The following is a 12,626-nucleotide window of genomic DNA, read 5'->3' on the forward strand; positions in this document are numbered from 1 at the left end:
CTCAGACTTTCAAAAAATTTATATTTGGGACTTACTTGTAGTGTCCCCTGACTTAGGCTAAGGATGCTACCATCTTGTCTCTCCTTGTTTGGGTTTAATGTCTAGTAGACCTAATCCTTAAACCAAGCTGTTAACAAAGGGCATAGCTCATCTCTGGAAAAACAGGAACTGAGGGCTGAGGGGGGACTCTCAAAAACAGTGCAATTTCAGCTTTACTTTTCTGTGTTCTTTCAGCATACTAAGTGTCCAGGGTGTACCTTCTAGAAAATTGCTGAAGCCATAGCAGAAGTTAGCATTGATTTAACGTAACTGCTCTATTTACTTTGACTGTTGGTTCTACCTCTTCAAACCTTTGTTTTTTCAGTTGTGTGGTGAGATCCCCAAGTGACTGACCAATGATTCCTACCTCCTGTATTTGTGTCACTTTGTAATCCCCTCTTCTGGAGTGTGAGCAGGACCTGTTAACTTGCTTCTAACAGCTAAAATAGGGCAAAGATGATAGGTTTTCATGTCCTGATTATGTTACGATGTATTTATGAATCCATCTTGCTAGTAGACACATTTTAAGGACTCTTGCTTATAACCTGAAAGGAGCAAAATGTATTATAGTGGTTGGAAAAGGGAGAAACCCACATTTCCAGAAACTTGGGGCAACCTCTTTGGAGCTCAAGGTGGCTTTCAGCAAGAGACTGGATCTCTCAGTCCAGCAGCCACAGGAAACAAATTCTGCCAGCACTAGTGGAGCTTGCAGTTGAGAATTCAGCCTTAGGAGATCTCAGAGTATAGAGAGGACCTCTCCTCATATTCCTGTCCCACATAAACAGTGAGGAGGTAAATTCATATTATTTTAAGCCACTAAGTTTGTGGTAATTTGTTACACAGCATTAAAAACTAAATATACATCATAATAAAATATTACCTGCCTATTGTTAAACTTGTCAAGATAATGTAATATCTGGCAGGCCCCTGGTAATATTAAGTGTTTTTCCGGCCTGGTTTTGTATTTTAATTCATGCTCATTTTCAGTAATGTGAACCTGAATCTTGCTGAGTGTTGTTTCCCTACTTTAAATATTAAATGAGAGATAAGGCAGTTGGAACCTGCCTCTGAGCAGTGTACCTGGCACTGAGCAGGTGCTCACCTGGTGAGTTATTTGTAATGATCAAGCTCATCCTAAAGGGGTAGGATTGTAGGATTAGACTGTTGAGAGGGATCTGAGATAAGCAGTAGAAAAGGGAGAAAAGCTAATTCCCTATTCTTTTCCCTTCCTGTCCCTGATGTTAACTGCTTCATGTGACTTGTAGAACAACATAGCTGAAGTCAGAGAGTTTTCCTCCAAGCTGGTGACTGAAGATGTGATGAAGCATATCAGCAGTTTACTTCATAGCAAAGAAATAGAAGTGAGCTATTTTGCTGCAGGTATCATAGCTCACCTGACATCTGACAAACAGCCTTGGCTATTCCGTGACCTGCAGAGGAAAGCTCTTCTCCAGGATTTGGTACAGGAACCATTCTTCTTTACAAAATCTAGAGTAATCTTTTCTTGTATGCAACTTACTTTTACAGATCATAAGAGGTTTAGAAATATGTGATCATTCTCAAAAATGGGAAAAATACATACAGGAAAGTATAAAGAAGAAAATTGTAACCTACCATGCTCTTTCACTTAAAGTTAATCTCTTTAATGTAACTTTTTGTTGCATTCCTTCTATTTTCTTTTTATAAAAGTTACACATGCAACGTTGTGTATGACTTTATTTTAACCCCCTTTTTCTTTCAACATAAAAACATTTTTTTTTTTTAGTTGTAGATGGACATAATACCTCAATTTTTAAAAACTATTTCTGTGGGTATTTACCTCTATATCTCTAAATAGGATATGGGGGGTTTTTGTTTGTTTTGGGTTTTTTTTTTTGTTTGTTTTTTGTTTTTTGTTTTGACTACTGGGGATTTAACCCAGGGACACTTTATCACTGAGCTACATCCTCACCCTATTTTTTACATTCAGACAGGGTCACCCAAAGTTGTTGAGGCTGGCCTTGAACTTGGAGTCCTCATGCTTCAGCCTCCCAAGTAGCTGGGACCACAGGTGTGGGCCACTGTGACCAGCCTTGTTGCTATTTTTCACTTTTAGGCATCTTCTTTCAATTAATTTTTTGTGTCTACTCTTTCCTGTACTCTAACTATAAATCTTTCAGTACATTTCAGGCCTATTCTGTCCTCTTCACCTTCTCAGAGCCTTCTGTTTCTTGCATCTGGTTTGCTTGTTTCATATTATCTGGTATACCTTTGTCATTGTCAACCTAGGATATTTCTTTACTATCATCCTGCATATTATTCCCATTGCCTTTCTTGGATTGGGTTACCTATATCCTGGATTGCATGCCTTCCTGTTTCTTGGTTTACTCAGTCCCCAAATGTATCTTCAATAGCTTCCTAAAAAGAGATGCATGAAAATGAGAGCTCAACTGTTTCTAAAGATCTTTTTCTTAACCTCACATTTAGTTTGTCAAATGGCTAGGTATAGAATTTTTAACTTTGAAATATTTTTTTCCTTCAGAATTTTTAAGTCTTTGCCAGGGATGATGGTACATACACTAACCCCCGTGACTTGGGAGTCTGAAACAGGAGGATTGAAAGTTCAAGGCCAGCCTCAGAAATTTAGAAAGAACCTGTCTCAAAATAAAAAGAGCTAGAGATATAGCTCAATGTTAAAAAGTGCCCCTGGGTTCACTCCCCTCTATTGGGGAAAAAAAAAAAAATTTCCCCAAATGAAGGACGCAAACAATGCAATATATGAAAATAAACCCTCAAGGCATATCGCTATGATTTCCAAACTTTGAAGATAAAATTCTTTTTTTTTTTTTTTTTGTAGTACTGGGAATTGAACCTAAATGGTCTCTAGCACTGAGCCACCTCCACCCTCACTTTTTATTTTTAGACAGGGTCTCCCTAAGTTATTAACCCTGGCTTTGAACTTGACATCCTCCCGCCTCAGCCTCTCAAGCTGCTAGGATTACAGTCACACACCACTGTGCCCAGCTCTTTTTCCTTATTTAGTTATTTATGAATGATGTTGGGATTGAACCCAGAACCTCATGCATGCCAGGAAAGCACTGTACCAAGCCATATGCTCAGCCCTCTTTTTCATTTAAAAAAAAAATGTTCTTTATTTCTGGGGTGTTGGCCTTCCTCAGACTTCGTTTTTGCTTTTTGTTTCCCCCCAACGCCCCCCTCAGCACTGGGGATTGAACACAGGGCCTTACACATGTTACATAAGTACTAAGATACATTTCCAGCCCCCCTTTTTTTTTTTTTTTTTTAATTTTGATACAGGGTCTCACTAAGTTGCCATGTCTGGTCTCAACTTTGTGATCCTCCTGCTTTAGCCTTCCAAATAACTGAGATTATAGACCTAAACCACCATACCTGGACTGCCAGCCTTTTTTTTTTTTTTTTTTTTAAGCATGGTGTTCTCCTACCTTTAATTGTTCATGGGGCTGCCCAGTCCAGAAGTTTTTGTTAAGGAAAGGAGAGAAAATCCAGGGGTTTTGCTTCTTTAATCATTTCAGCTATCCTGTTTTGAACCCCACCTCTAGTTTTACTTTGGAAAGTACCTTGTGTGAAAATTTTTAAGTCTCTTAGGGGTTGTGTTCAAATTGAGTTTTTGTGGTACTGGAGATTGAATGTGGAGGTGCATTAGCACTGAGCCATATCCCCAGCTTTTTAATTTTATTTGTTTTTATTTTGGTACTAAGAATTGAACCCAGGGGCATTTAACCACTGAGCCACATCCCCAGACTTTTAATTTTTTATTTGCTGAGGGCCTTGCTAAATTGCTGCAGCTGACTTTGAACTTGTGATCCTTCTGCCTTAGCCTCTTGAACCTCTGGGATTGCAGGTGTGCACCAGGATGCCCAGGTTTTTTTTTTTTTTTTTTTTTTGGGTGGGGGGAGAGATAGGATCTCACTAAGTTGCTGAGGGTTTTGCTAAATTGCTGAGACTAGCCTTGAACTTGGCGATCCTGCCTTAGCTTCCCAAGTTGCTTGGATTATAGGTGTGTACCACTGTCCCCAGTAGTTTGTTTCTTTCACCCAGAGTCAATTACTACATCTCTATCTACTTTGTTCTACATGTGTTTGATTTCTTCTGTTTTATTTTTATTTTTTTGAGAAAAAGGAAAAGGAAGGTTTATTGCTTTGCTAGCAAAGGAGAAACAGGGGACTCCTGTCCCAGAGGCTGTGATTCTCCTTATCAGCAGGAACAAGGGTCTTTTAAAGAGGTGATTCAAAGGCTACGTTCCACATGTTCTCTGTTGGAGTGATTTCTTCTGTTTTAAACCATTCTTACTGTTCTGTGTGATTTAAGGATGTAGTATAGTTTCAGCTCCTTCTTATTGCATTCTTTTCTTCATACAGCTACATATGTAATGGTTATTTAATAATTTGGTAAGTAGGTATATTTAAATTTTGTCATTCCCATGTTTTGAAAAATTTTGTTTCAAATGTATTTAATTATAAGTGACATGAAGTAGTCTATTTTGACCTTTTACAAATGATGGAATATAATACTAGAATCTTGTTTTCTCTCTCTGTCTTTTGGGGGAAAAAGCATGCAACCATGAAGAATTGGCCAGGTGCAAGCTGTAAGATGTCAGCATTGGTAACCTACAGGTAATTTCATTATGATGTGCTTTTCTTAAAGCTTATCCTTAGTGTGCTTGATGATATAGTAATAAAGTCTCAGTAACAATTAATCTTGTGTTCAAACCCTGTTTCTTCTCTGTGATACTGTGAAATCATTTCTAGAAAAGAAATGACTCTATTTTCCTCATCTATGAAGTGAGGCTGACAGTGTGCCAGATTGAGGGTGAAATGAGATATTGAAAGTGTAGACTGTCTGACACAAAATTCAGTTTAAGTGATAGCTCCCAAAATATATTGCATAATATATCTGGCTTGGTGAGGAATTGACTGTGGTGGAAAATGTTAAATTATTTTCATATTCCTGACTTCTGAATTCATATCCTTGTACTTTTTAGATCATTCAAGTCATTTTTCCCACTCCTTGGCAATTTCTCTCAACCAGCGGTTCAGATCTGGGCACTATGGGCCATGTATCATGTCTGCAGTAAAAATCGTATGTATTCAACATGTATTTAAAACAATAGTCTTCCAGCTGTCTTTCTGAATAATAAATAACTTCCACATGGAGTTTGAAAATTTTTTCATCTGTGTCTTTTAATTTAGCTTTTTAAAAAGAAAGTGAAGTCAGGCGACCGAGGAGGCTGAGGCAAGAGGATTGCAAGTTCAAGACTAGTATCAGGAATTTAATAAGACCCTGGGTCTCAGAAATCAAAAAGGACTGGGAATGTAGCTTAGTGGTACAGAGCACCTCTGGATTTGATCCCCATTATTGGGGGAAAAAAAGAACGAGAAAACTTTTTTTATTACTTTAAAATAATACATCAGCTATTCTAAAGTCAGACGCAGGAGGACCATAATTTCCAGTCCAGCCTGGGAACTTACACACACACACACACACACACACACGTGCACACACACAGGCTGCAAAATTAATAATGGATTTGGGAGTGGATATCCAACAGTTTAAAAAGTGAAAGTTTTTTTTCCCCATCCTCAATTGCTCATGGGCAAGCACTATTAACAATTTGGTAACTAGTCTTTCATTTACTTTTTAATATATACTCTCCTTAGAATACACTATTTATGGCAAGCATGGTACATCTTGTCGTAATCCCAGTTACCCAGGAGGCTGAGAAAGGAGTGTATGTAGCAAGTTCAAGCTCAGCCTCAGCAACCTAGCAATACCCTGTCTAAAAATTTTTTAAAAAGTGCTGGGGACATAGGTTAGGGGCAAAGTATCCATGAGTTCAGATCTCTAGTACCAAAACAAAACAAAAATAACAAGAATCCTATAAAAGAGTATGCTATTTATAAACATTTTAAATGAAAACAGGCTAATTCTGTGCATGTCATGCTATAGCTTGCTGTCTTTATGTACCATTTGTCATTAACAATAATACATAGATCTTTCTCCTTGTAATGAGTGGTCAATGGGAGGTTGGGAGACCAGGAGTCAGGTTATTTTCTAGGTAGAGTAAATGTTTTTGCATGTTTTGCTGTTCAAAATCCCCCTTGAGGAGGGTATTGTGGCACACGACTAATTCTAGTAACTCAGGAGGCTGAGGCAGGAGAATTGCAAGTTCCAGACCAGTCTCAGCAATTTAGGGGAGACCCTCAGTAACTTATTTTGAGACCCTTTCTCAAAATAAAAACAAAAAGGACTGGGGATATAACTCACTTGTAAAGTACCCTGGGTTCAATCCCTGGTTCTAAAATAAAAATCCCTTTTGAGATGTTTTGGTCAATACATTTACTCAGGATTATTGTAAAAAATTTACTTTCATTACAAAAGAAATAGAGGCTATAACTTTATACTAGAAAACCTAAGAGACAATGTTTAGGATTAAAAATTTAAGCAGGGGCTGGAGAGATAGCTCAGTCGGTAGAGTGCTTGCCTTGTAAGCACAAGGCCCTGGGTTCAACCCCCAGCACCCCCCAAAAAAAAATTTAAGCATATTGATTGTTATATATAAGTAAATGTATAAAAACCCAGTCATTTTTTAATACCAGCAAAAATCTGAAAAATTAAGAGGAAAGGTACAATTCACATTATCAGCAAAAGCAAAAAGTACCTAAAAGTGTCTTCAGTAAGTCCTTGGACCTATATAGAGGGGTTGGAGTTGTGGCTCAGTGGTAGAGTGCTTGCCTGGCATGTGTGAGGCCCTGGGTTTGATACTCAACACCATGTATAAATAAATAAAATAAAAAGTCCATTGACAACTAAAAAAGTTAAAAACCAAAAAAATTGTTTAAAAAAAAACCCTGAGAGATAATTTAAAATTCTGAAATAATTGAGACATACCATGCTCAAAGATGAAAAGGCTTATTAAGATATAGATGTTAGTCCTTTCCAATTTATGACTATAATACAATTCAAGTGAATGAATGAGAGCTATAGGGGATCTGAAAATTATTCTAAAAGTTCACTCAGCAGAATAAATAGGAAAGAACTAACAAACATGTTTTTTAGGAGCTTGCTGTAGCACTTCTATTAACATGATAAAAAGCTAATGTGAATGTGTCGGACATATAGAACAGTCAGGCAGAGCAGTGCATCAGAGTGGTTCTGAAACACTCGAGTTTTCTCTTTCCTTTTTGGGTGTGGTACAGAGCGTTGAACACCTCACACTTGTGAGGCAAGTACAGTACCTCGAGCTATGTCCCAGCCCCCCTATTTTCAATTGTGACAGTAGTAACTATAACAATAACAAGAACTTTTGAATATTTACTATGTGCCAGGCAGTATTGTAAGCACTCAACTCATTTAGTCTTCCCAGCAACTAGGAGGCAGGTAGCATTAATATCATCATCCATACATCAGATGAGAAAACTGAGGGTCCAGGGAAATATCTTGCCCAAGGTTAAAATGACTAGCAAGTGCCAGAGACTAGTGATCTATGATGTAGGATGTTGTAACTTAGGTAACATTTCTTTGGAGGGGACATTGTTTCTAGTCTGCCTATCAAATACTGCTTCAATAAATAATGACACAGGCAGAAAAAGAAAGATGTACATGTGCAATAGTGTGGTAATTAAAACACAGACCCCAGAACCAGACCACTGGTGCTTTATTCCCAGGTTCTGCTATTTACTAACTAGAACAAATTACTTAGCCTCTCTGTGCCTCAGTTTCCTCAGATATAAAATGGAGATAATGATATCTGCTTTACAGGGTTGTTATGAGAATTAAGTCAGTTATATTTGTAATGCATTTAGAACACTGCTTGGTTGATAGTAAAAAAGTGCTAACATTATATGTAGAATAGTATTAATACTAGCATAGAATATAGTATTTGTTAAATAAAATACATCCTTTTGCAAGTATGCGAGTTAGTCTGCAGAATTCTTAGAATTGCTGAGTCAGAGGGTTATAAACATTTTAAAATTTGATAGGTGATGCCAGCTGTTCTTTATAGAATAGATTATGAATATTCCTTCCTTTCAGTAATGTGTAAGAACTTTCCAGTTTCCCTACAGGTTTGTTTGTTTGTGGTGCTAGGAACTGAACCCTGGACGGCATACATGTTAGGTCAGCACTCTACCACTGAACTATATTCCCACCCCACTTTCCTACGTTTTTGAACAATTACAATGTTAATTGAACATTTTGACCTTTGCCAATCTAAGGAGAAAGTGATAGTCTTAGTTAGTCATTTTTCTTGATGAGAGTCATTTCCTTGTTGTTTAATATTTTATTTTTCTTAATTGATTAGGTCTTTGTGATATGTGTTAATATTTTTTCTGAGTTTATCGTCTGATTTTTTTTTTATCATATTTACAAATCGAACTTTTGTGATATTGCCTTTGGTTTTCAGGTTTTGGTTATACTTAGATTATAAGAGAAGTCTTTTTTTTTCTGGTATGGTTTCATTAACATTGATGTCTGCTCCATTTGACACTTTTCTTGGTATATGGTCTGTGGATATGACTTAAATCTTGTTGAATATTCTGTTTTCCATACTGATAAGCATGCTGCTTTCTGGATTTTTTTTTTTTTTTTCTTTTTCTTTTGTAGTACTGCAGATTTAACCCAGGTGTGCTACATCCCTAGTCCTTTATTTTGAGACAGGTCTGACTGGCCTGGAACTTGGGATCCTCTTGTCTCAGCCTCATGAGTCCCTGGGTCTATAGGTCTGTGCCCCTGCACTCTGCTTTGTTTTCATATTCTGTTTTTTTTTTTGTACTGGGGATTGAACTCAGGGCCACTCAGCCACTGAGCCACATCCCCAGCCCTTTTTTGTATTTTATTTAGAGACAGGGTCTCACTGAGTTGCTTAGCACCTCACTGTTGCTGAGACTGGCTTTGAACTCATGTTCTTCCTGTGTCAGCATCCTGAGACGCTGGGATTACAGGTGTGCACCTCCATGCCTGGCTGTTTTTCATATTCTTAAGGATGGTTTAGTCATTATTATTTTAGGCAGCTAGTGCTTATTTCACTTTACTCAAGTGTTTGCTGTTTTCTAAGTTCATCATTGCTTCTTTTACCCAACTCTTTTTCTGGGTTCAGTTTTTTTTTTTTTTTTTAAATTTATTTTTATTGTAAACAAATGGGATACATGTTGTTTCTGTTTGTACATGGAGTAACAGCACACCATTTATGTAATCATACATTTACATAGGAAAATGATGTTTGATTCATTCTGTTATTTTTTTCCTCCCCCCCCACCCCTCTTTTCCCTCTATACAGTCCCTCCTTCCTCCATTCTTGCCCTCCTACATCCCCCATTATGTGTCATCATCCGCTTATCAGTGAGATCATTTGCCCTTTGCTTTTCTGAGTTTGGTTTATCTCATTTAGCGTGATATTCTCCAGTTTCATTCATTTGCCTGCAAATGCTATAATTTTATTATTCTTTATAGCTGAGTAATATTCCATTGTATATATATATACACCACAGTTTCTTTATCCATTCATTAATTGAAGGACATCTAGGTTGGTTCCACAACCTGGCTATTGTGAATTGAGCAGCTATGAACATTGATGTGGCTGTATCTCTGTAGTATGCTGATTTTAAGTCCTTTGGGTATAGGCCGAGGAGTGGGATAGCTGGGTCAAATGGTGGGTCCATTCCAAGTTTTCTAAGGAATCTCCACATTGCTTTCCAGAGTGGCTGCACTAATTTGCAGCCCCACCAGCAATGTATGAGTGTACCTTTTTCCCTACAACCTCTCTTATATTCTTGATAATCGCCATTCTAATTGGGGTGAGATGGAATCTTAGTGTAGTTTTGATTTGCATTTCTCTTATTACTAAAGATGGTGAACATTTTTTCATATGTTTATTGATTACTTGTAGATCTTCTCTGTGAAGCGTCTGTTCATATCCTTAGCCCATTTGTTGATTGGGTTATTTGTATTCTTGGTGTAGAGTTTTTTGAGTTCTTTATTCTGGAAATTAGTGCTCTATCTGAAGTATGAGTGGCAAAGATTTTCTCCCACTCTGTAGGCTCTCTCTTCGCATTGCTGATAGTTTCCTTTGCTGAGAGAAAGCTATTTAGTTTGAATGTATCCCAGTTATTGATTCTTGCTTTTATTTCTTGTGCTATGGGAGTCCTGTTAAGGAAGTCTGATCCTAAGCCAACAAGGTAAAGATTTGGACCTACTTTTTCTTCTATAAGATGCAGGGTCTCTGGTCTGATTTCAAGGTCCTTGATCCACTGTGAGTTGATTTTTGTGCAGGGTGAGAGATAGGAGTTTAGTTTCATTCTGTTGCATATGGATTTCCAGTTTTCCCAGCACCATTTGTTGAAGAGGCTATCTTTTCTCCATTGCATATTATTGGACCCTTTGTCTAGTATGAGAAAATTGTATTTATTTGGGTTTGTGTCCGTGTCCTCTATTCTGTACCATTGATCTACCTAGTTTGGTGCCAATACCATGCTGTTTTTGTTACTATTGCTTTGTAGTATAGTTGAAGGTCTGGTATTGTGATAACCCCTGCTTCACTCTACCTGCTAAGGATTGCTTTAGCTATTCTGGGTTTCTTATTCTTCCAGATGAAATTCATGATTGCTTGCTCTATTTCTGTAAGGTACATCATTGGGATTTTAATTGGAATTGCATTGAATCTGTATAGCACTTTTGGTAGTATGGCCATTTTGACAATATTAGTTCTGCCTATCCAAGAACACAGGAGAGCTTTCCATCTTCTAAGGTCTTCCTCAATTTCTTTCTTCAGTGTTTTGTAGTTTGCATTGTAGACATCTTTTACCTCTTTGGTTAGATTGATGCCCAAGTATTTTATGTTTTTTGAGGCTATTGCAAATGCAGGTGTTTTCCTCATTTCCCTTTCAGATGTTTCATCGCTTGCGTATAAAAATGCTTTAGATTTATGCGTGTTGATTTTATAGCCTGCTATTTTGCTGAATTCATTGATGAGGTCTAGAAGTTTTCTGGAGGAGGTTTTTGGGTTCTCTAAATAGAGAATCATGTCATCAGCAAATAGTGACAGCTTAAGTTCTTCTTTTCCTATTTGTATCCCTTTAATTTCTTTAGTCTGCCTAATTGCTCTGGCTAGAGTTTCGGGGAAAATGTTGAATAGAAGTGGTGAAAGAGGACATCCCTGTCTTGTTCCCATTTTTAAAGGAAATGGTTTCAGTTTTTCTCCATTAAGAATGATGTTGGCCATGGGCTTAGCATACATAGCCTTTACAATGCTCAGGTATGTTCCTACTATCCCTATTTTTTCTAGTGTTTTGAGCATGAAAGGGTGTTGTATTTTGTCGAATGCTTTTTCTGCGTCAATTGAAATAACCATATGATTCTTATCCTTAAGTCTATTGACATGATGGATTACGTTTATTGATTTACGGATGTTAAACCATCCTTGCATTCCAGGGATGAACCCCACTTGATCGTGGTGCACGATTTTCTTAATATGTTTTTGGATACAGTTTGCCAATATTTTGTTAAGGATCTTTGCATCTATATTCATCAAGGATATTGGTCTAAAATTTTCTTTTCTTGATGTGTCTGCCTGGTTTGGATATGAGGTTGATATTAGCTTCATAGAATGAGTTTGGTAGGGTACCCTCCTTTTCTATTTCCTGGAATACTTTGAGAAGTATTGGAATGAGTTCTTCTTTGAAGGTCTTGTAGAACTCAGCTGAGAGTCCATCTGGTCCTGGGCTTGTCTTGGATGGTAGATTTTTAATGACTTCTTCTATTTCATTGCTTGATATTGATCTGTTTAAATTGTGTATGTCCTCCTGGTTCAGTTTGGGAGGGGCATATGTCTCTAGAAATTTGTCAATGGCTTCTGTACTTTCTATTTTGTTGGAATACAGATTTTCAAAGTAGCTTCTCATTATGTTCTGTATCTCAGTGGTGTCTGTTGTGGTATTTCCTTTTGCATCGTGTATTTTAGTAATTTGAGTCTTCTCTCTCCTTCTCTTTGTTAGTGTGGCTAAGGGTTTATCTATTTTGTTTACTTTCTCAAAGAACCAACTTTTTGTTTTGTCCATTTTTTGAATAGTTTCTTTTGTTTCAATTTCATTGATTTCAGCTCTGATTTTAATTATTTCCTGTCTTATACTAATTTTGCTGTTATTCTGTTCTTTTTCTAGAGCTTTGAGCTGTAATGTTAGGTCATTTAGTTGTTGACTTTTCATTCTTTTCTGGAATGCGCTCCATGCAATGAATTTTCCTCTTAGTACCGCTTTCATAGTGTCCCAGAGATTTCAATATGTTGTATCGTCATTCTCATTGACCTCTAAGAATTTTTTATCTCCTCCCTGATGTTTTCTGTTATCCATGTTTCATTTAATAGCATATTATTTAGTCTCCATGTGTTGGAGTAATTTCCTTTTTTTACTTTGTCATTGATTTCTATTCTCAGTCCATTATGATCTGATAGAACACAAGGCAGCATCTCTATTTTTTGCATTTCCTAAGGGCTGCTTTGTGGCATAACATGGTGTATTTTCGAGAAGGTTCCATGTGCTGCTGAAAAGAAAGTGAATCTGCTCGTTGATGGATGG

At 37.2% G+C, this 12,626-nt stretch overlaps 1 protein-coding gene across 7 annotated transcripts in view; it reads left to right on the plus strand.

Annotated features, from left to right (window-relative positions):
- The window catches only part of ZYG11A (zyg-11 family member A, cell cycle regulator), a 44,135-nt gene that overhangs the window by 26,116 nt on the left and 5,393 nt on the right, over positions 1 to 12,626 (plus strand). For 5 of the 7 annotated variants that reach the window (XM_079142119.1, XM_079142122.1, XM_079142116.1 and 2 more), the window contains 3 exons: positions 1,305 to 1,499; positions 4,612 to 4,673; positions 5,042 to 5,139. In XM_079142119.1, coding sequence (XP_078998245.1) covers positions 1,305 to 1,499; positions 4,612 to 4,673; positions 5,042 to 5,139 — 355 coding nt within the window. Of the gene's footprint in view, positions 1 to 1,304; positions 1,500 to 4,611; positions 4,674 to 5,041; positions 5,516 to 12,626 lie in introns of those variants that run through there. The other 2 variants (XM_079142120.1, XM_079142121.1) reach the window with 2 other exon arrangements.

Source organism: Sciurus vulgaris, assembly GCF_902686455.1.
Source record: "Sciurus vulgaris genome assembly, chromosome: 1".
Lineage (NCBI taxonomy): Eukaryota > Metazoa > Chordata > Mammalia > Rodentia > Sciuridae > Sciurus > Sciurus vulgaris.